This window comes from Danio rerio, chromosome 15, assembly GCF_052040795.2.
Source record: "Danio rerio strain M-AB ecotype USA chromosome 15, GRCz13ab, whole genome shotgun sequence".
NCBI lineage: Eukaryota > Metazoa > Chordata > Actinopteri > Cypriniformes > Danionidae > Danio > Danio rerio.
Genome location: NC_141035.1, coordinates 27,724,162 through 27,749,702, shown reverse-complemented (window position 1 = coordinate 27,749,702; position 25,541 = coordinate 27,724,162). Strand labels below are relative to the sequence as shown.

The following is a 25,541-nucleotide window of genomic DNA, read 5'->3' as shown; positions in this document are numbered from 1 at the left end:
CTAATTGCACTATTAAAACTATAATAAAACTATAATAAAATAAGCCATAATAATAATAAAAATTATAATGATAAAAAACAATAAATAAAACAAATGTTTAAATAATTTATTCAATTTTTTGATAGAATAATATTTACAATTATGTTATAAATATAAATTCTAATTATTTATACGCTGTAAAAAATGAATCAATATAATATTTATTTAAATAAATTTAAATATAATTTACTCCCCAAACTACATTTTCTAGTGACTGGTCACATCTAAATTCAACTGTGGCAACAGCCTGTCAACATTGGCTCAATGAGAAATAATGTGTTGAACCAATAAAAAAAACCATCAAGTCTGCCCAATCATGTTATTGGCCCAATTGAATGTTTTAGATTGTGTGCAACAAGCTTTTTTGGTTTCACCTAATTTAAAAATGTATATTGGTTAATTGTATATTGGTAAACAATGCTAAAGCAACTTTACTGAATTGTTTATTCCTCGTTGTCCCAAAAGAAAATTAATAATAGAATAAACAAAATCATAATACACTAAACACTGCCACATTTATTTATTTATTTTTATTAAAGAGACACTATTGTAAAAGTACTTTAGAATAACAAATACATTACACATTTCAACAAAGTATACCGTATAAATTCTAGCATTTAATTTCTCCTAATATTGACCTCATTCTTTAAGGCGGAAGTTTTTCCGATTTGTTTTCGAACATCTGATTCAGTGCCCTATGGGAGAAATGACTAGGAATATTAAACAGCGGAAAACAGACAAACTACTTGCTCTACAAACTAGTGTGTTTATGACTCTATAGACAAAGCAGAATAATATATTAAGAAAATATCAGATTGCAACATCAAGCATCAAAACAAACAGTTTTTAACGTCTAAAAATCAAAGGAAGTGAATGAGAGCGGAAATCTCCAGCCAAAAAGATTCAAATGGCTGCGCCTGCTCGTACGTGAGGAATAAGGTCAATACATAGAGCTGAAGTGTACTTAATATATATCTCAAATATCTGCAAAAATGTAAAAAAAAAAAACTGAATACTTTCATTCTACAAAAGATAATCTGAACTTATGAAATCACATTTTTAATGGTTAAACCCATTCATTAACATTAAACATCTAATATATTTGCATATAAACAATGAACGGTTCATTCCGCTGTGGCTCCCCCTCATAAACAGGGGACTAAGCAGAAGGAAAATTAATTAATGAATATTAAAATTGTCAAAAGCACCATCAAATCTAAACAATGGGTTACTTTACCCAGTTGACACAGATGATTCCAGAACAAAAAAAAAACTTATAAAAGTTTCAAGAAAAGTAAAAAAAAATCTTCAAGAGGAACTTCAAGCACATAAAGCTGCATCTGTTTTCAAATATTTACCATGTAAACCTATTTAGTCATTGTATTCCAGGTTGAGTAGATACTATAATCCAAAAGCACAAACGATGCACTGATAAAGCGTCCTATTGTCGAGCACCATCTCCTCTTCCAGGACAGCAGACATTCAGCACAGTTGACAGGGCTCTTAAACTTCATCATGCTCCTGATGCTAACTGTTTCAAGGATTCCCATCTTCATTGTAGCTGTGTGGTTTTCCAATGGCCCTGTATGTTAGAAATATAAAACGGCAATGTCAATATTAAGCCTATATCAAATACATATTCAAATGTCACCATAATACTGTGTCATTTTCAAAAACACTATTCCTGTTGGATCACAAATGTAATTTTACAATGACAGAATGTGGATGTTCACATATTTATTAGCATAGTAACACTATAGCAATTAATACTTTCCATACTGTGAAAATGCTATGTGGTAAATTGCACATTTATATGTAAAATGTCACTTTGGCCAGGCACCGGTTTGTTTCCAACAATGATTCTAAATATCATTAACAGTGAGTAAATAACAGCAGAAGACAAAAAACAGGTTTTCTTTCACACAAAACTGAAAATTCTGCCGTAATTTACTCTCCCTTCCTTTATTCCAAACCAGTTTTTCTTTCTATCTTCTGTAAAGAAAATATTTTAAAGAAAGCTGGAAACCTGTAACCATTGACTTCCATAGTATTTGTTTTTCCTACTATTGAAATAAATGGTTTCAGGTTTCAGCTTTTTTCTTAATATGGCATTTAGTGTTCAACAGAAGAAAGAAACTTACAAAAGTTTGAAAACACATGTGCCTGAGTAAATAGTACAATTTGATTTGGGGGTGAACTGTCCCTTTAAGAACAACTCCAAATCAATGTTTAATACTTTCAAGTTGAAATCAATAAGGCAGGCTTGTGTTTTACATAATATTTTGTTTTATAGAAAATAAATATGGCTACAGTAGAACTGACAACCGGTAACATATAACTAGCCAGAGCAATGTCTGTAATTAACGTTAACGTGTTGTATACAACAGTGGTTCTCAAACTGTGGTACGCGGAGGAATCGCCAAATAATGAAATAAACAATTAACACTTTTAATCCTTTGATGTGTATTATAACATCGATGTGATCAGCATTGACTGTTTTGTGAAGCGTACGATCACAGCGCTGTGCTTATAGTGTTTATTTTAGTGCAATGTGTCATAAACTGTTAAAAATCAGTCTCCGAAGCTTAAGAATTGAGTCTGATGCGTGATTTGACTGACATGAAAAGTGGCCAATCACAGTCGACCTTGTCAAGTTTTGCGTGAAACGTAAGGGCGGGACAAAGGCATTCTGAGCTGCAGAGACAGAAAAAAACAACTTAATTACAAATGTTTTGTTGGAATAATGCTTCTCGGATGTTTTCACTATAAAGATGTCTAGCAGAGTAATTATACCGTGGACATTTTTCCTGCCTATTTGATGATCTACACATACATGTTTCGCTCTCCCACAGCGAGTCGACTCGCCTCTGACCTGTCACTCCTCTAAACACAGTATGAATGGCGGCGCGGGAATGGAGGAATTGCGCAATAACTAATTTCTGCAAATGTGGCGAGTGCTTTATTTTAACAGGAGAGCGCATTAATGTACGCAAATCACTAAAACAGATATGCGAGCTCTTAAATAGGCTTTTTTAAAATAAACTGCAAGTGCTCTCATGATCGTCTGTGTGCTCAGATTGAACACAATCGCGATCTGTTCACTATTAAAGTAGACATTATTTATCTTTGCTCCTTTACTAAATTTAGTCAAAAGTATTCAAAGTTATCAAGTATTTAGAAATAGATTGATGCATGATCGGTGACAATGGTCTTCTCATTTGACTGTATTGTGACGTAAAACTTACTTTTAGCAAAGGTGGAACTTTTTTATTTCTATACGACAAAAGAATTATGCTGGAAATGTTTCTGGATGAGGTATTTGTGTGATTTACACATTTAGCTGTATTAGCTGACTTAAAGCATTACAGGTCAAAGCAATCCGTTGTTACTTATTGTTAATTTGTCCAAATTAACAATAAGGCTCTTAAAGCACTGCTTTGATAAGTGTATTGTTGTCATATTTCAAATACCTCAAGTAAAATGAAGTCATTTGTTTAATTTTTTTTTTTTTACTGACAGTGTACTTGTATTTTTTGTAAAGTTTGTATTTTAGTTTAAGATCAAGTGTAAAATAAAATCTCCATGTGATGTACAGCTTTTTAAAAAACAAAATTGCCATATTGTAAAGAAAAATAGTGTAAAATATGTAAATAAAAGGCCAAATTTAAATCTTTTCATCATATACTTTAATTAATCCTTTCAAAGCTTGAAAATATTGTTTAAAAATGGGCAAAAAAAAGTGTCTCTATGGCCTTAAAGATTATGTGGTAGTTTTACTAGTGCTATTGAAAAAGATTAATTGTCATGAAAGGAAAAATCGACCATACTTCCTTTGTTAGTGCAAATTCCTTTACATGTAGCTTTAAGATTTAAGCAATTAAACCATTCAATCAGGTTTACACTTAAAAAAAGTGATTTCATAATGAAAATCAGATTTTTTTTTTCAAAAGTAACCAACTAGTATACTTTTTAAAATGGGTTAAAAAGTGCCATTTAAATTCAACTGGAAAATTAGCCCAACATTTGATCAAATATGGACCAACCAAACCACTTAGTTAAAACGTATCATTTAAATTTAATTGGAAAAACTAACCCAACATGTGGTCAAATACAGACAAAACAAACTGCTTGGTTAAAATTTTTCATTTTAATTTAATGGGAAAAATGAACACAATGTTGGGTCAAACATGGACAAACCAAACCGCTGGGTTAAAAAATTTAATTTTAATTGGAAAAATTACTTTGAATTAAAGAGAACTTTGTACTTTTACCTAATATTAGTATTATTTACTAAAATTTATGTTATTTTAGCAGTGCAATAGTATTTTTACTTGAGTACAATAAAGATTTCACAAGCATTTAGTGCAGGATTATTATATTATTAATATATGATTAATAAATATTATTATTATTATTATTATTATTATGAATGCTTTTTGTTTGTATCAATTACTATGCAATGTTTTATGGGCTGCTGAGAATACATTTCAGGTCTTCAATACATAGCATGTTATTCTTGAAAATAAAAAACAAATAGGTGCTGGAAAAAGTGCTTAAAATTCCTTGATTTTCATTGGGCTGTGCCTGTATGATAAGTACATTTAACATATATTTGTCAGAAATCAAGATTTGTCAGATTGTGTATGAATATGACATATAGCCAATATTTATGTGGTTCAAGCAACATTTCCAGCTTTTGATGAATAGGCTACTATGAATACTTTAGATTTAAGTACAGCAGTTTTCTTTTTACTTTTTAAGAACAATCCAATTTTTTATTGAACTTTTAAAAGCATATTTCAATTAAAACAAGTTTTTTTTTTATCTGCAAGCACAGTTAATGTTCAGAGTTTTTAAAATATTTAAAGTGACTGACAATAATACATATTCTTAATGATAGGAATTAATCTGCCTCGTTTTTAAACTGTGCACAGCTTAATTAGGCCTACTTGGAGAGACAATTTTTTCTAAGGTGGTACTTTTGTTGAAAAAGGTTTGAGAACCACTGGTGTACAACATTATGACGCAGCGGCAGGCTAACGTAATACCCATGCTTTTCGTTTTATGTCAGGAATTACTGAGACTTGATTTGGCTAAACTTAAAAACGATTGAATACATACAGAATTCACTACTCACCATAACTTTGATGAAGGAAAATCGCCTGAATATGATGTTTCGGAGGAGCTCTACGATTGCAGCGCTGAAATTTAAACCTTATCACAACAAACGACTCTCACGCGCATGCGTACACGCGCTTTTGCTGCAAGGTTTGTTCGCCAAACACAAACACAATTTTCACTGCTCTTTGATAAATTGCCAACGCAGTTTTCTGTTTGGTGAATGAATATTTTTCATTTTTACTTCAGACCAACAGCTAAAATTAATAATGTGGATTTTTTTTCGTTTGGGGCTTATTATTGTGAAGTCATTTGTTGAGTCAATATTTAATTGTCAGTGTCCACAATCATTTTATTTACTCTGTAATTTTGATTTATATAATCTAATATTTAAATAATTAATGCAAAAGTATGATCAGATTAAAAAAACGTATTTGAAATTTGGTTAAATAAAGTTTGATAGCAACAAAATTTGATAAAAATTGATTATGAAAATAAATAAATAAATAAAAGACAAAATTTTATGTATGTTTTCGTTTTTATTATTGTTTTGGGATCTAGACCTGGTTATGATAAAAATTATAATAATAATTATCAGGATATCTGCTTACCCCAACTGATTTTAATCAAATTTAACTGAAAGTGTTAATGTTTCTGTATTACACATTTTGTTTAGTTCACACTTTATTTACTTATTTATAATGTAAAAATGACACAATGTGTAATAGAGAAGCAATAGAGAAGAACTCCTCTACTGCTCTGATTGACTTTCTGCTGATCAAGTGTTGTTTACATTTAAATGACTCCAATATTCTGTCACCACGGCAACCTGAGTTTACACTGAAATCAACACATCTCTCTGAATCTGATCACTTGAGCTCTTTCAACTCTTCACTTTGACAAGTTTCATCAGATTGTCTGATTTGGAAAGTTGATATTCATGGAGCAGCGGCGCCTCAGACGAATCAGGAGTCTTCCAGCACACCTGAAGGACTTCCTGCTGGAGGGTGTCCCGTCTGTTCAGGATCCTGCAGCTGTGATCAGGTTGGATCATACTTACAGCTGTATCTCTTCCCCAGGTCTGAAGGAGCATCACCTGAAGAACGCAGCTGTCCTTCCCCAAATCCGTCCAGCATCCTCAGTGCCTTCAGTGGACGTGGGACAGCAGGAGGAGCCACTCTCTATCCATGGCTACAGCGTTCAGGCCTACCAGGACATCTACCGCTCTGTGGTCGAGCCCATGATCAAGAGTCGTCCCTACAGCCTTCAGCTGGGCCTGGAGATCAAGCAGCGGCTGTGGGAGGCAATCAGGTGTCCTGTGATGGAGGAGACGGTGCAGGCTGATGGACGAATCCTCATTACAGAACGCAGATGTGGATCCAGACCAGACAGCATGGCTCCTCGAGTCCATGTGGACATCAGTGGAGAGCCACTGCCTGAGAAGCCCAGCAGAAAGAGGGCCAGACGCTGAGTCTTCACAGTGTCCCAAACCACACTGCAGGCCTGCGTATGTATATAGTGTACATAGTTGTAGAGCAAGTTCACAGTAAGTTTCCTTTTGCATGTTTTGTTTCATCAACTGGTTGTTTTTATTGATTCTTGGTGTTGTTGACTTGAAGTTCTTGGTTTGCTCGGTGGTCTTCAGGATGTTTCAGGTGGTTTTCTGCACGGTTGTCGAGGTTTTCTGAGCGGTTGTTCTCGTGTTGCTGGTCGCTCGCTGGACTCTTCTGAGAGTTTCGATGCGTTTAGTGGTTTGCAGTGTCTGTTAGGTTAGGGTAGGTTAGGTTAGGGTCCCTCACGTGGTTTGCAGCTTGACGTGCTGTGAGGGCTTGTGTGCATCAGTGATGCTGAGAGCTTCGCCACTGGTACTTCACAGATACCGGTAGGGTCACCCATAGTGGACTGGTCTCAGCAGAGATGCCCGACTAAGACAAACCAGCTGATTCTGGACGGCAGATTTACATCAGAATCACCTGAAGATGTGGAAGTCGCAGGATTCGTGGAAGCAACCATTCTAAATAAATAAATCAATTAATAAATTTGTTATTTATAACACATAAAAGAGGCTGCAATTCTTTTCTTTTCCTCTATTATGTTGATTTTTTATCAAGTTATAATTAATAAATAAAAGTAACAATTCTGGAAATATTATTACCCTTTTAACCTGATTTTCAAAACAATCCACCACTAATTGCACTATTAAAACTATAATAAAACTATAATAAAATAAGCCATAATAATAATAAAAATTATAATGATAAAAAACAATAAATAAAACAAATGTTTAAATAATTTATTCAATTTTTTGATAGAATAATATTTTCAATTAAGTTATAAATATAAATTAAAAAAATTTATACGCTGTAAAAAATGAATCAATATAATATTTATTTAAATAAATTTAAATATAATTTACTCCCCAAACTACATTTTCTAGTGACTGGTCACATCTAAATTCAACTGTGGCAACAGCCTGTCAACATTGGCTCAATGAGAAATAATGTGTTGAACCAATAAAAAAAACCATCAAGTCTGCCCAATCATGTTATTGGCCCAATTGAATGTTTTAGATTGTGTGCAACAAGCTTTTTTGGTTTCACCTAATTTAAAAATGTATATTGGTTAATTGTATATTGGTAAACAATGCTAAAGCAACATTACTGAATTGTTTATTCCTCGTTGTCCCAAAAGAAAATGAATAATAGAATAAACAACATCATAATACACTAAACACTACCACATTTATTTATTTATTTTTATTAAAGAGACACTATTGTAAAAGTACTTTAGAATAACAAATACATTACACATTTCAACAAAGTATACTGTATAGATTCTAGCATTTTATTTCTCCTAATATTGACCTCATTCTTTAAGGCGGAAGTTTTTCCGATTTGTTTTCGAACATCTGATTCAGTGCCCTATGGGAGAAATGACTAGGAATATTAAACAGCGGAAAACAGACAAACTACTTGCTCTACAAACTAGTGTGTTTATGACTCTATAGACAAAGCAGAATAATATATTAAGAAAATATCAGTTTGCAACATCAAGCATCAAAACAAACAGTTTTTAACGTCTAAAAATCAAAGGAAGTGAATGAGAGCGGAAATCTCCAGCCAAAATTCCGCTGTGGCTCCCCCTGATAAACAGGGGACTAAGCTGAAGGAAAATTAATAAATGAATATTAAAATTGTCAAAAGCACTATCAAATCTAAACAATGGGTTACTTTACCCAGTTGACACAGATGATTCCAGAACAGAAAAAAAACTCACAAAAGTTTCAAGAAAAGTAAAAAAAAAATCTTCAAGAGGAACTTCAAGCACATAAAGCTGCATCTGTTTTCAAATATTTACCATGTAAACCTATTTAGTCATTGTATTCCAGGTTGAGTAGATACTATAATCCAAAAGCACAAACGATGCACTGATAAAGCGTCCTATTGTCGAGCACCATCTCCTCTTCCAGGACAGCAGACATTCAGCACAGTTGACAGGGCTCTTAAACTTCATCATGCTCCTGATGCTAACTGTTTCAAGGATTCCCATCTTCATTGTAGCTGTGTTGTTTTCCAATGGCCCTGTATGTTAGAAATATTAAACGGCAATGTCAATATTAAGCCTATATCAAATACATATTCAAATTTTACCATAATACTGTGTCATTTTCAAAAACACTATTCCTGTTGGATCACAAATGTAATTTTACAATGACAGAATGTGGATGTTCACATATTTATTAGCATAGTAACACTATAGGAATTAATACTTTCCATACTGTGAGAATGCTATGTGGTAAATTGCACATTTATATGTAAAATGTCACTTTGGCCAGGCACCGGTTTGTTTCCAACAATGATTCTAAATATCATTAACAGTGAGTAAATAACAGCAGAAGACAAAAAACAGGTTTTCTTTCACACAAAACTGAAAAATCTGCCGTAATTTACTCTCCCTTCCTTTATTCCAAACCAGTTTTTCTTTCTATCTTCTGTAAAGAAAATATTTTAAAGAAAGCTGGAAACCTGTAACCATTGACTTCCATAGTATTTGTTTTTCCTACTATTGAAATAAATGGTTACAGGTTTCAGCTTTTTTCTTAATATGGCATTTAGTGTTCAACAGAAGAAAGAAACTAACAAAAGTTTTAAACCACATGTGCCTGAGTAAATAGTACAATTTGATTTGGGGGTGAACTGTCCCTTTAAGAACAACTCCAAATCAATGTTTAATATTTTTAAGTTGAAATCAATAAGGCAGGCTTGTGTTTTATATAATATTTTGTTTTATAGAAAATAAATATGGCTACAGTAGAACTGACAACCGCAAGAGCAAGAGCAAGAGCAATGTCTGTAATTAACGTTAACGTGTTGTGTACAGTGGCGCAAAAAGGGGGTGTATATATTTATACACTATGTTTGAAATTATTCATATTAAAAGTTTCAAATAATATATATATCCATATACACACACACACACACACACACACACACACACACACACACACACACACACACACACACACACACACACACACACACACACACATATATATATATATATTATTTAGCATTTTATACGCGTATAATATTGTATTTTATTAAATTAAAAATCATTCCACCCCCCCCCCCACCCCCATTTTTCATACCATATACATGTTTTTATGAATTTATTATGTATCATATTGATTCTTCAGGCCTTTTGGTAACTTTAGGACTCCCATGTCTATCATTTTGTTTTGACAAATGTAGTACAAAAAGTCCAAAAGCAAGGCTAGTCAAGATGATATAATCATTTAGTGAGGGAAAAATAAATTGAGAAGAAATTTGGGGTGGTATGAGATGCATTTCTTTGCGACTTAACATGCTTAATGTAATTATATCTTTTACTACTTCATACTATTTCAGTTGTGTTCAGAACTGTGAAACTGTTTTTTTGAAGCATATTGATATCTTTATTAAAAAATATCTTTAATTTATTGATGGAAATATTTTCCACATTTTATCACTTGCTTGTTATAAAATATTGTTGGATTGAAGGGGGGCGCGCAAAAGTTGAAGCCGCATACTCATCATTAAATGTGCAGTTGCGCCCCTGGTGCCAGTTCTCCTAATCTCTTACAGTAACATATCCAATTTTGGTTGAAACAATTTGTCAAAAAAACTAAAGCTTGTGCTCCATCTTTTAATAATACTATGAGACATGTTTAATTTGTACGAAAAATGAACGAAAGTCTTTATTAAACTCTCTCTTTATCAGTTAATAAACATTAATTTAACATACACTTTCAGGCCTGTAGCCAGCTTATTGAAAGGGGTTATTTTTGTTTTTTGAAAAACTGAACCTTTTTGCAGTTATTCGCCTGATTTTCTGTTTAATCGAGGTTTAAATATGACATTTTAGTGACATATTAAGAACTAATTTTTGCTGGATAATCTTGTTGGATAGTTATTACAACTACACTTTTTAATGTACCAAAACTATTTCCTGCCATTTTGTCAAATTGCTTTATTTACACATTTAAACTATAAGTTTTATTACAGTTTTATAAATAATAAAAATACTTTGAACTAGAAATTAGGACTTTAAATTAGAATAAAGAAATAAAGTACAGTACAGATGCCAAAACCTCTGAATGCCATGTAAAGTGAGCATTTTTCCCAGCCTTGTATATTTATGTCCAGTTATTTCACTTTAAAGGCAATGAAAAGAACGTATTTGTCACTATAAAAGTAAAATCACTCAGTCCACGCACAGTAGTTTGGTCTTTCAAACCACCTGACCCCCCTTGGCTACACGCATAACTATTTAATTTAACTTAATAAATTGTAAGAAGAGAGGATTACTTAATAATACATTTTAATAGCAGTTAAATAATAAATAGCAATATATATATATATATATATATATATATATATATATATATATATATATATATATATATATATATATATAAACAATATTCATTCTTGGCGGGGGTGACTCGTCCCCAGTCCCCACCAATGTCAAGCGCAAACCTACGCCCTTGTGTGTGTGTCTGTGCTGTGTATGTGTGTGTATCTGTGTGTGTGCGTGAACTGTGCGTAATGACATTGTGTGTGACTCATCGTTGCAAGTCCACAACAAATGCATCAAATACTCATTGGTAAAGTTCTTACTGTAGTATCTCTAACAAACGCTATGTGAGATCGTCCTTCTTTAGGTCTGTCTGTTGTCTGACGCAGCCGAGGGAGGAGATTAAGGCACGCAGAAACGGTGGGCGGGGAGGACTAGCCTTAAAGGCGCAGTACAACAAAACCGCTTTTTGAATCAATTTTGAAACACTTTTGAATCAACCAGGCGAAGATTTAGGAGTGTGTTATTTTAATGAATGTTATTATTTGCTCTTGTGGAGTATATGAAAACATCTTTTGTTTGAAATTACTTATTTAAGACACTCAATATAATATAATACAATTTCTTTGATATTATTATTTATTTTTTGTTAATACAATATGTAGATTAATCAATACAGATGCTAAAATGCAGGAGCAGTTTTCACATTTAGAAGTTAAATCATATTTGTGTTTCCCCTCATTTTGTGAATACGAACTGTCAAGTTTACAAATTTCCATCTACATTAATAATTGGCTCTGATGAACACGACAGACTGACCTCTACTGGACAAAGACCTGAACTGACCAGCAGCATTCAACATCAGAGCCATCTGAACTTTAAACACAGCTGTGTGTGTAATATTAATGCTGCATGTAATTAATCCTGTCATCTAAAACCATACACCACAGTATGCTGCAAACTACTGTCAGCTTTTATTACAGTCATACATGAATGACATGCAAAGACAATCAGTATCAGGACAGTAAGCAGGAAAATCCCCCCAAAACTGTGATGAGGGTCAAATTTTGAAAGATGAGCCTGAAAAAAAAAAGGTTTTCCACTGATGTACGGTTGTTAGCATAGGATAACATTTAGCCTTGATATATGACAATCTGGAATCTGAGGGTGTAAAAAACAAACAAAAACAAAACTAAATATTGAGAAAACCACCTTTAAAGTTGTCCAAATGAGATTAGAACACACATTCCTAATCAAACAAATAAGTTTTGACATATTTACAGTAGAAAATGTCCTCCTGGGACCCAATCTTTACTTATTCTAATGATTTTTGGCTTTAAACAAACCTTAATTTGGACAAATACAATTAATTTTTGGGTGTTTCTGTGCAACACAGAAACTTATTTTGTGCTTATGCAATTTTGTAATTACCCTTTTGTGCTATATTTATACAAAATATACTATGTGTAATATAATAATGTATAATAATCAGTTATAAAGGCTTTGAGCAAATGAGGGAATTTCCTAAAATACACTTCAAACCAATACAGAAATGAAGGCAGATCACATTCTCAGTCAGTCTCTCTTTTCCATATTGTCTTATTGTATGTAGCTAGACTATATCTAGTTAAAATAGAGGAAGAACTCTGTAGATGGCTTCATAATCTTGTTCTGTGAGCAAAATCATCAGTTTAGTCATCACTGAGATATTAAAATACTCTATTTAATGAAAGGAAGTAATTGAAATACTAGCTCTGAGTAAAGTCTGTGAATTGGCGGTGGCTTTTCTGTTTTGACGGTACAATGTAGATGTGAACCTGTGCAACAATGTAGTTTTATATGGAAATGGTTTATAAGACTGTGCATGGTTGTTTTTATAGCACACTTGTGCTTTCAAACTGTAACAATACACAAATAGATTCGTGTTTTTTCTCTAATCATTGACTATTTCAATTAAGAGTGCAATAATTCTTTAATAAATGAATACATTGCACATACATTTTACATTTGTTTTTATATTCACAAGCAAGGGTCATAGGTAATAATTAAGTGTAACGTCTTCGGTCCTTCAACTCTTCTTCCTCTGCGTTGTGTGCAATGCTCTTTAATGAAGGCCCGGACACAGTATTTGATTACTCCTTTTTACTGATATACTGAAATAATAAACAGTAAAGCCCTTATTAGTGGATTGCTTGCTGCAGACATACAACATCCACAGCATGGCTGTCTCACAGCATCTGCTGCCTATTACATCATTAATATCCATATATTAACTGATAATCATATGAACATTTAACATAAAACGTAACATTCACAATTAACAAATAAACATTGACATACCTGAAATAATAAACAGTACAGCCCTTATTAGTGGATTGCTTGCTGCAGACATACAACATCTAAATGAAATAGAAAATCAAATCAACCGCATGGCCTTGCTAAAGAGCATAATCCAGTAGACATTTATAAAAAGCCATAAAAACTACATGTCACAAGTCAAACTTAATGCTTAATGATAATATAACCAAATTATAAACTAAATGTTTGAAATCGCTACTTTCTTAAGCTAATATTAATAAACTATGACGGAGCATGAAAAACACCTACCCACAGCATGGCTGTCTCACAGCATCTGCTGCGCTAGGTCACTTCCTGCCTAACTTGTATGTCTGCGGTACCCAAACAAACCACATGAGGGCGCCCTTACTCTATAAAACACATAACTGCTGCATAATTCAGGAGGATTCACAATGAAAATTATAACTTCGTTACATTCACCCCCACTGAATTCTGCTGAATGATGGCAGCGAAAGTTGTGAACCAGAAAAAAAAAACAACAGTACTCTTCTATACACTGTACCGATACAGAGATACCATAAACAGGTATGCCAAACACAAGGTTATCTGACAAAGATGAAGTGGAATGAGAGGAGCGCCAATCTCTCAAACCAACAACTGGCAGTAAGATGCCTACATACATCTCACAATTCCATATCACGGTATATATATAAGTAAACACAAATCAAAACAAAAACAACTGGACCATATCCAGGTATGTCATAAAAAAAAAATTACAATTGGAAGCAAAAAAGAGAAAAGAAAAACTATATAAAGTACAATAAATAAAAACCCCTGAGAACAACATGTATTGTCTTATCCATAATCTAGAAAAAGAAAACAGATGTTCAAACAGTCAAAACTCTTCCATTCTGCATTGACACAACATTTTGTCCAGACATGGTACACAAAAGTCTATTCACAGGTTTCAGTATACGTCCAAAACGAGACCGAGGGACGATAAACGTTCTGGAGTCTGAAACAGACAACCCATCATCATCATTGGAAACATCAGACAAAGGAATTGAAATGACGGAATGAGCAGGACTTGCAGCTGCAAAATCAGTAGTTCCGATAGTACTCAATTTGTCAGAGCAGTCATTTTCTTGACTTACTGATAAACTGATCAAGGAGACAGTTGATCCCAACTGCGAACAACTCTTGGGTAGACCTGAAACCCAGTCAGATGTACGACCATGACTGTCTGCAGAAGCAGATGAAACATTGCCGTAAAGAGACAAACCATCATTATTGCCTGTAGACACTGAAATCTCAGATGACTGTGCAATCTTATCTCTGACATACAACTCAGGATCTCGACGGTCAACAATTACGCCTGTCAAGGAATTATCAGCATCCTCACATGAGTCAGCTACAACCAAGGAAGGAACACTATCAGATCCTTCATCTTCTGCTTTGTCTAGTGGCAAAAAGTTCACAGGTAGCAACAAGTTACGATGCACCACTTTCACTTGATCGGTATTCACATCCCTTATCTTAAAAATGTGAGTATCGACATTCTTATCTACTACAAGAAAAATAGTAGATGCCCACTTGTCAGCTAACTTCCTCTTCCCTCTTGCAGCCTTGTTCGCTAACAGCACACGATCACCAATTTCAATGTCTTGACCCTTGACTCTCCTATTATAGAGAACTGTATGTCTGTGCTGTTCCTTTTTAGCGTGAGCCTGAGCTATGGACAAGGCCACTTCCAGATCTTTCAAAAGAGAACCTATGTATTTGTCATAGCAAGTGACTGTGTGATCTTCCAAAACAGAGCGGAAAATTAGGTCTACTGGAAGGCGAGGAACTCTACCGAACATAAGATAAAACGGTGCATAACCCGTAGTCTCATGAACAGTACAGTTATACAGAAAAGTCAAAGACTGCAACTGTCTCGGCCAATTACGTTTCGCTTCAGGGGCTAAAGCACGAATCATACCACCTAGAGTTCTGTTAAACCGCTCAACACTCCCGTTTCCCATAGGATGGTAAGGAGTTGTGCGCGATTTTTGCACCCCAGACACCCGTAGAAGCTCACTAATCAGCTGGCCCTCGAAACAAGCACCTTGATCGCTATGTATGCGCTCAGGAAATCCAAAAATACAAAAGTATTTATCCCACAAGACACGTGCCACCTGTCTAGCAGACTGATCATTACACTGATAGGCTTGAGCCAACCTAGTAAAGTGATCAGTAATCACTAGGACATCGACAGATCTGTTATTATGATCTTCAGCAGACCAAAAGTCAATGCACACCAATTGTTGTGGTCTGCTGGTCACGATACTCTCTAAGGGGGCTCGGCCCTCAGGCTCAGGAGTTTTGCTGACTACACACCTTTGACAATGACGTACATGCTCTCTAACATCTCTATCCAGACTCAGCCAAAAAAAACGACGTCTCGCAAGTCCCAAAGTTCTGGACTGCCCCTGATGGCCTGCCTGATCATGAATGCCTCTCAACACCTCTAACTGAAGCGACTGTGGGACCACATATTGAAAACGCTTACCCTTAGACAGCTGATCATGGGAGATTCTGTAGAGGATGCCGTCCTTCATAACAAATTTCTCCCAATGCTTAAGGTATCTGACCACCCCAACAGATTCCTTAGCTCTCTCTCGTCTGGATGGTTTGCGATGACGCTCCACATAAAAAATTACCCTCGACAGTACACTATCTGAGAGCTGTTTCTCACGTAAATCACGCTCTGAGTAAATTAGTTGACTCTCTGGCTCAGAAACTATCTGAGGAAGATGCTCTAGGATTGACAAAGCACGAAGTCTCGCACCTTCATCCCATGCCTCTTGTGAGTCAAGCACAGCCACAACCTCCTCCTTATCCAGGCATGTTCCAGCAACACTATTAGAATTAACATGCACAAGACCACCACAAGGAGTGTTTGGCTTCCCTTCAGATCCACAAGACCACCTAAAAGCATCCTGAACCAAACCAGCAGAGAGTCCTTGCACCTCATTTAAAAGGCTGTCATACGATTCGCTTAAAAGTCTAGAACCAATATTAGATCTCGCAAATGGAACTCTACTCAAAGCATCAGCCACGACATTCTGTGAGCCCGGTATGTATTTGATGTCGAAATTGTATGCTGCAAGTTTGGCGACCCAACGCTGCTCACAACAATCAAGCTTGGGCTTGGATAGAATATGTGTGAGCGGGTTGTTATCAGTCCATACCGTGAAAACATGACCCTTAAGCCAATGACTGAATTTCTCGCAGACTGCCCACTTTAATGCTAAAAACTCTAAGCGATGTGCTGGGTAATTTCGCTGAGATGGGGAAAGTGACTTACTAGCAAACGCTATAGGTCTAGCTCTAGATTCTCCTGGCTGGACCTGGGAGAGAACGGCCCCAATGCCGTCTGAAGAAGCATCAGTCGAAAGAACAAAAGGGCGGCTGAAGTCAGGATGAGCCAAGACAACCGCCTGTACCATGGCCAACTTAAGATGTTCAAATGCCAACTGTACTTCAGATGTCCAATCAGTCACACTCAACTTCCGTGGTACACAGACTCGTTTATTTGCACGACCCCGCTTGATCTTCTGTTTTTGACCCTTTAAAAGATCAAAAAGCGGCTTGGCCACAGAGGAGTAATTGGGTATGAAATGCTGATAATAGTTGACCATCCCAAGAAACGACCTTATGCGCTTCTGGGACGGTGTAACTCCATCAGCCTCCATTAAGTCCAATCCGGTCATTTTGGAAATACTGTCCACCTTACTTGGATCTGTGGACACTCCAAACTCATCAACAACATGCCCTAAAAACTGCACAGATTTCCTTAAGAAGTTACATTTCTTGGGAGCAAGTTTTAAGTTATGTTTCCTCAATCGGCTGAAAACCATCTCAAGACGATCCAGTGCTGTAATTTCATCAGGCCCAAACACTATCAAATCATCCAAATAACATAACAAACTCAAGAAGTTTTGGTCACCGAAAATGCTTGTCATCATGCGCATAAAACTTCCTGGGCTGTTACAAAGGCCTTGAGGAAGCCGATTGTACTCATATAAACCCATAGGTGTTGTAAAGGCAGAGTACTTTCGGTCATCCTCATGCAACGGCATGTTGTAAAAGCCAGAGGTCAGGTCCATTGTACTAAACAATGAATTCCCCCCTAATGCAGCTAAACAATCGGCCTGGTGGGGAAGTGGATGAGCATCTTTCAGTGTTCTCTTGTTTAGCCATCGAAAGTCTGTACAGACACGTAAATCCCCATTCTTTTTCCAGACGAGGACTAAAGGAGATGCAAACTCACTGGTCGACTTGCGAATAATCTCCTTCTCCTCCATTTCAGTCAACACGCGACGCAACACTTGATATTCGCTGGGTGCAACGCGCCGATATGGAAGACGGAAAGGTTTTGTGTCTGAAAGATGGATCCTGTGAACAAATTCAGTAGCATTACCACAATCTAAATGATGGCGTGAAAACACATCATTGTACTGTATGACCATCTCAGCCAACTTCTTCCTACAGGAATCAGACACATCACAGGAATCTAGGTCAAGCCCTTCCAGACCAACAGATTTCAGTTTCTCTCCAATACAGCTCGAACCTAAGGAGACACTATCCACTGGCTGAGTTTTCTGAATCTGTGAATATAGTGCTCCATCATCCAAATCCTCCAGTGCAACACCTGGAAACAAATCAGCTATCTTGGCATTACGCTTTAGCATAACAGGTTTATTCCATGTATTGATTAACTTCAATGGAACCCACCTGTCTCCCCATAGATGTGTGACAAGTCTGGCTACCAGAATGCCCCTAGGTGCAGAACGAGAACTTGTGGGCTCAGTCACAACAGCACTACCCGGCGACACCACTACATGCTTAGGCAGTCTTCCCCATACAAGGTACTCACGGCCAGGCTCTAAACAAACTGCTGAATTACATCTCACAGTTCCTATTTTGTCAGGAATTTCGTCACCCATCCAACGATTCAAGCCTGCAAGCATAGAAAGGTAAGTCTCAGCCATAGGATCATTACAACAAAGAGGTGTTGAAACTGTCCTCCAAAACAAGTCACATTGCTTAGAACACCGTATAATGTGCTTAATGACATTCGTACCAACGATGAATTCGTCGTGCTGCCCACTGACAACCAGGGTAGGTACCAGCATTTTACATCCATAAATCTCAAGTTGAACTGTCACAGTACGTTTAGGTTTTACCTGGCTACCACCACAACCTATTAATAGCACATCTGGGCTATCTCCATTTTGATCATTGATTATACCAGCTTCCAACAGTTTTTGCTCTGCACTTTCATTCATGGTACACGCCATAGAACCACTGTCAAGCATACCATTCAAGGCTACCTTATCATCCACCATGACTGAAGTGTAGAACAAACTGTCACTGCTGCAGATAGCATTGGTGTTCTGAAACACTACATTCTCACTACAACAAGACTCTTTGGCAGACATGAAAATTTTTTCAGCATTTGCAACATCTACGACATTTTGGGAGTTACTATCTAAACCTGCACAACCTCCCTCCATATACAGGTTGGTCAGTTTCCCGACTGAGACTGCGGACAGGCTGACTGTGCATGGCCAGGTGAAAAGCAGCTAAAACACAACCTGTCTCTCAGGCAGTGAGACTTAGTGGAATGCGAAGTATTACCGCAAACTCCACAGCCCCTTACCCTACCTCTGTACCTGGGAATTAAATTCCTTTCAGGTTGGACGTTGCTACTCTGGTGCACTCTTTCCACCACCTGTTCCAGCATACCCATCATACGATTCAGGATATGTTCATTCGAATTTCCCCCCTGGTCATGTGACTGTCGAACTGCTCTTTCTGGACAGCAAGTACTGTGCACCCGGTCTTGCACACCATCAGACACAGGAGGGGAACTCGTGTAGTGCGCAAAACTAGCATTCGTTTCCTGCGAGCGAGACATCGGCAAAAGATTGTCACATGGTAACACATCAACATTTCTCATGTCAAGAGAGCTGGCAGATGTCAGAGACGAGCGCTGCTCTCTCTGATACTCATCCAATCTCCCCTGAACTTCTTTTGCAGTCCATTCACTGATCGGCTTGTGCTTAAAAAAATCAGATAATACTGGATCAGGGCAGTATTTTACAAACATTCGAGCCACCTCTGCACTGATATCATCCATAACACGACCCTGTCTACGCAAGCCTTCATCTGCTAAATCTGCCGCTTTATTGACTCTGATCCAGTAATCCACTGCAGACTCACCCACCTTAGGCAGAGTTGAATAAAAGTCTGCCAAAGGGAGGCAAGATGGTGCAATACTAAAATATTTCAGCAGGATAGAGTAAATTATTTCAGGGTCACTCTTCACGTTAAGAGATGTGTCGCTCCTTAAACTAATCCGCACAATATCTCCCGCTCTGCCCATTAAGCGTGACATTATTTCATCCGCCTGATTTTCAACAGCACACTTCTGCTTGAATAAAAGTGTTTTGGTCATTTCAATCCATTCATGCACCGGGAATTTATCACTTCCGTCTCCTCTAAAAATCACAGGGTCTCTATCAGAAGTGACATGAACTGTTACACGGGAAACATCTTGCTTGGTAAAGCTGTCAGAATTTACCCCTCTGTTGACATGAGACTCTCGATTCACAGACATTGTACTGTTCTCTATTATTTTGGCAGCGACAGCATCACTAATTTGTTCACCCAGTCGCCCAAACATATCAGTTAGACAATCTAAAATTTGTCTGTCACAACTGGTATTGTGTGTCGTAGACGTATTTCCAACACTGTGCTGCGCAGTCGGATCATGAACGAAAAGCCCACGACCCACACCTTGAACATAATCAGATGTCACATGGGAAAGGCCCATCCTATTGATAGTAGGTCCATCTTTGCAAGCACTGTTAGTAATGACACCCCTCCCACGTGGAATAAAAGGGCTAATAGGAGAACTAATATTGAAACGATCTACAAATTTCTCACCCATTATTTTAAAGTTAATGAAACAATGTCAGTTCGCAAAAAAAAAGAACAATAGTAGATACAAAATAAAACAAAATTGTTGCAAATTTCCCTTGTTTTTTTTTTTTTTTGATTTTTTTAGAAAGTCTTAAATTGCAAAAAGATGCATCCAAATGTTCATAAATCAAATTATGTCAGACAGGGACTAAAGCAGCAACCTCTCGGCGATCTTCATCAAGTTGATCAGGTGATCTGACGAGTCACGGCACCAATGTAACGTCTTCGGTCCTTCAACTCTTCTTCCTCTGCGTTGTGTGCAATGCTCTTTAATGAAGGCCCGGACACAGTATTTGATTACTCCTTTTTACTGATATACTGAAATAATAAACAGTAAAGCCCTTATTAGTGGATTGCTTGCTGCAGACATACAACATCCACAGCATGGCTGTCTCACAGCATCTGCTGCCTATTACATCATTAATATCCATATATTAACTGATAATCATATGAACATTTAACATAAAACGTAACATTCACAATTAACAAATAAACATTGACATACCTGAAATAATAAACAGTACAGCCCTTATTAGTGGATTGCTTGCTGCAGACATACAACATCTAAATGAAATAGAAAATCAAATCAACCGCATGGCCTTGCTAAAGAGCATAATCCAGTAGACATTTATAAAAAGCCATAAAAACTACATGTCACAAGTCAAACTTAATGCTTAATGATAATATAACCAAATTATAAACTAAATGTTTGAAATCGCTACTTTCTTAAGCTAATATTAATAAACTATGACGGAGCATGAAAAACACCTACCCACAGCATGGCTGTCTCACAGCATCTGCTGCGCTAGGTCACTTCCTGCCTAACTTGTATGTCTGCGGTACCCAAACAAACCACATGAGGGCGCCCTTACTCTATAAAACACATAACTGCTGCATAATTCAGGAGGATTCACAATGAAAATTATAACTTCGTTACATAAGTCCATAAAGAGCAATAACAACATTAGTAAAAGGGTTTTAAAATAGCAATAGTATTTTCTTTTTGCTTTACAATTTTGGCTGCTAATGAAGTAGGCCAGTGGTTCTCAAACTTTTTTCATCAAGTACCACCTCAGAAAAAATATTGCTGTAAAAAATACCACCATAATGAGTAGTATTGAAATACAGTAGCGTTGTAAGCCCAGTAAAGCAGCTACAGCTCTGCACAGTTCAAAGATATGGCGGATTAATTCCTATTATTAAGAATATTTATTGACGTCAGCCACAATAACAATTGTTCAGAGATGTCCAAACCACGGCCAAAGTTGGCCCATGGTAAACTTTGATTTGGCCCGCCATCCCATCTGAGAAGAGAGGGAGAATGAATAGGATGGTTTCGAGATTGTCAATTCAAATTTAATGTAACCTTTGCTTTTTTTTATATTAAAAGCTAAGTGAAATTAAATGTTAAATGTAAATGTAAAAGTCAGATTTTGTTTAAATTTACATACAGTTGAAAATAGAGACTTTGATGAGTGAATCAAGTCATAATAAATGTGATAATGTTTTTATTGCAACAAGTTATCATTTAAAATGTTATCCTGCATTAGGTAATGCAATTTAAAGTAGATCTGAAGAAGAAATGTGTTTAAACACAGCTAAGATTTACATTTTCGGTAGAAAACATCTGTTTTCTTTTGAATGGCGCTGCCTTGCGCTGCTGTATGCAAATGAGCCATGACGTCAGACATTCCATCGTAGTTCTTATAATGATGTAGACGGCATACCGGCTCATTTTCTTGCAACATCTCGAGCGAGTTGTACCGAATCACTATAGATCTGCGTTTTACGTCTGATTTATGGAGTTTTCAGTTGATCGTGATATAACAAATATTCAGTTCGCCGTTGATAACAATTCTCTCGAGTTTGGAAAGAAACATAGAACAATGGGACGAGTTAGAAAGAGAGTAAAACAGTTCTGTAACTGGGCCTCTCGGAAATCCGGGAAAGCCCAGCAGAACCAGTGCACATCCGAGGGCGACCTCGAGCACCGGAGATGTTCTGATGACGAAGCCGGACCGAGCAACGCTACGTTCATCTCCCACATTCACACTGGAGCTGGTGTTTCACCAAGCCCAGCACCACAGACAAGAGAGAAGAAACTTAAGAGGCTCTGGAAATGGTTTTCTCGGAAATTCAAGAGAACTAGAACCAGAGCCCCACAGGGCCAGCTGAGCAGCCCACAGCCTCAGAGATCCCCTGACGGTGAAGCTGCGTGTGTGTCGCCGAGGACAGTTCATGATGAGCGGGTTAACAGGCGCGTGTCTATCCAGACCCCTGTGAAGACCCCGTCAACAGAAACTGAACGGCACGACAACACTGAATGCTGGGACTTTTCTGTATCTTCTCTTACCACTGCGGGAAACAGCGAATCCGACCGCGCTTCAGTGCACAGCTGGCACTCGTGTGCGTCTTCGCTTGGCACCCCGGTTATCAGTGAATCTGACCGCGCATCAGTGTTAAGTTGGCACTCTTGTGCGTCTTCGCTTGGTACCGCGGGGATCAGCGAATCTGACCGCGCTTCAGTGCACAGTAGGCACCCTTGTGAGTCTTCGCTGACCGCTGAACACCACAACGATGAGGAAAACGCTTCCAGCGAGGACTCCAGCGTGTCCGAGGACAGCACATCTTCCTCATCGGATTTTTGGAAAACAGAACAGGAAACCACATTTAACTGGGAAGGAAATACAGGTCAGTTTATCAGGTGTTTTTATCCTGAAGTACTTCACTGGAAGTTATATAACAATCCCAAACAAAATATTGAGCTTTTTACTCCACTGTATATGATAATGAAAGTTACTTAAGTTCTGAGTGAACATATTATAAAAATATCATATTACAGAATATGTTATTATGAATAGCTCTATACAATAACTTAACTGTATTCATGAAAAAAAAATGTTTCTTAAAGAAAATATTTCTAAAGTGTTTTTGAGAATTGCACTAAAAGCATTTTGAATCGTAATCATTGTTTAGCTGATCAAGATTTTTTTGTGAATCTGACCAGGTTTATATATCAGCAAGTACTGATGTTAAGTGTTTGAGATTATTTAAACCACTGAACATCTGCTATCCATACAGCAGAAAGTTCCTATATAGTTATGTGTCAGGACGTAATAATAAATGAGCATATTTTTAAACATACCTATGCCATAATATACCTATAATATAGATATCAGAGAACAACTGATCTGATTGAATCAGTCCATTATAAGGCACCTTCAATAATAATAGTTTGTTAAAATAGAGCTATTCTAAAGCAATCTTTGCTCAGATTTTTGATGGTTTATGCTATAAATGTACTTCATTGTTTGTTTCTTTGTTTTATTTACAGGTAGAATCTCCCAGGACTATAAAATCCATCACTTGATTGGTCAGGGATCAACAGGAGTCATCTATGATGGAATTCGTCTGTCGGATTGCCGAATGGTTTGTTTCAGACATAACAAAAAGATTTTGGGCTTTTCCCTTGAAATGTAAATTTGACGAATGCCGCATGGCTGGATCGTGTGTATTAACTTTTGCTTTCTCTTGGTCAACAGGTGGATATCAAATGCGTGAAGAAGAGCAAATCAATGGAAAGGATCACGATTGTAAGTACACACTCGCAACATTGTTAAAAATAGTCTACACTTCAGTTCAATCACATCTCACTAATACGTCTATTATCTCTCCTGCAGGAACCATCTGACAAGACTGTTCCACGAGAGGTCGGTTTGATGATTATGATGAGCAGAGGTCCGAAGGTTCCTCAAGTTATACAGCTGCTGGACTGGTATGAGGCACCAGACCGATACATACTGGTGCTGGAGCATCCCAAATCAGCTGTGAGCCTGGACCAGTTTGTATCCTCTTGTGGGAACAAAATCAGCGAAGCGAAAGCACGAGTGGTGATGCACCAGGTGATCACTGCTGCCAACGCATGCTGCGAAAGGGGAGTCTACAATAACATCAAGCTGGAGAGCCTGCTCATCAACCCCCACACCTTGCAGGTCAAACTGATGGACTTTGGCACGGGAAGCCTCATTAAGGACTCTGGCTATACAAAATTTTGGGGTATGTATGATAATGGCCACAATTTATGTGAAGTTATTTTGTTGATATGGATATTTAGCGAAAAAGCTAACTGCATTGGGACTAAATCTTTCTCTTTCTTCCAGGCTCAATAGCTTGTATTCCCCCGGAGTTCTATCAGAAGGGAAGGTTCCACGCCAAGCCTGCAATCGTGTACTCTTTAGGCAAACTGTTGTTCAGGATGCTGTGTGGACACTACCCTCATATGGAGCTCCACAAGATTGTCAAAAGAACCTGGCAGCCTGAAGACCTATCCAAAGGTGAGAGCATGTGGATGATGAAACAGGATCTTAAAACATGTGATCATTTACACCAACCGTAAAGTTTTCTAATAACCTGACATCTCCCCCTTCTTTCTTCACAGAAGCCGTAGATCTGATCTGCTCGTGTCTGCAGACTAAGCCAGACAAGCGGCCTCTACTTGACGAGATCCTTCACCAGAGATGGTTCCAGGTCTTCATCCTGAAGCCAAACAACAGACGAAAAGATTAAGAAGATCAGAACATCCAGCCGTCAACACCAAACTTCTCCTCTTCATCGATCCACTAACACCGAACTCCTCCTCTTCATCCAGCCACTAACACTAAGCTCCTCTTTTCTATTTAGCCAGAAACTCCGTCAAGCCACAAACATGGGGCAGTTTGTGGCTTTACGAAGAGAAAAAGCTGAATAGGGCTGGTGTTTGTGGTTGCGTGGAAAGGAGGAGCTGTTTGGGGCCGGTGTTTGTGGTTGATAAAGAGGAGGAGCTGAAGGGGGCCGGCGTTTGTATCTGGATGAAGAGAAGAAGATTTTTTGTTTATTTTTGGAGATTGTAAATAAATGCTTGTTCTGTATGTAATGAATAAAAATGAATACTTTTCACATATAAAGTGTTTTCATTTCCTTCAATATTAACTTAATGCACTCCTATAGTTAAATTGTTGAACTGTCCTGTCTTCACCTAGCAGTTGAAGTTGCCAAACAATGGCGTTATATTGTTTCAGGTTTTACAAAATGGCAGTGATGCCTGTATACTTCACAACTTATTTAATTCATTTAGACTTTTAGAGCGCTTTTTACAATGTAGATTGTGTTAAACAGCTTTACATAGTTCTAGCAAAATAAACTGAACTTCAACTGTGACAACTGGACTGAAGCGGTTTTGT

At 37.1% G+C, this 25,541-nt stretch overlaps 1 protein-coding gene and 1 long non-coding RNA gene across 3 annotated transcripts in view; one reads left to right on the top strand and one right to left on the bottom strand.

The window, feature by feature from the left end:
* Positions 1-554: 554 nt before the first annotated feature.
* LOC147840649 (uncharacterized) overlaps positions 555-25,541 on the bottom strand; it is a 32,205-nt gene continuing 7,218 nt past the window's right edge. The window contains exons 4-6 of one of the 2 annotated variants that reach the window (XR_015509485.1): positions 24,714-24,858; positions 8,309-8,738; positions 555-1,062 (exon numbers count right to left, since the gene is read on the bottom strand). This is a non-coding gene — a long non-coding RNA (uncharacterized LOC147840649). The remainder of the gene's footprint in view (positions 1,063-8,308; positions 8,739-24,713; positions 24,859-25,541) is intronic. The other variant, XR_015509486.1, reaches the window with a different exon arrangement.
* On the top strand, positions 11,644-25,265 carry si:ch211-198e20.10. Its single transcript, XM_087284216.1, has 7 exons — positions 11,644-13,043; positions 21,265-23,013; positions 23,657-23,751; positions 23,865-23,915; positions 24,003-24,378; positions 24,483-24,656; positions 24,761-25,265. Exons 2-7 carry the CDS (start codon positions 22,122-22,124, stop codon positions 24,886-24,888), a joined length of 1,716 nt encoding a protein of 571 aa, XP_087140342.1. The 5' UTR covers positions 11,644-13,043; positions 21,265-22,121; the 3' UTR covers positions 24,889-25,265.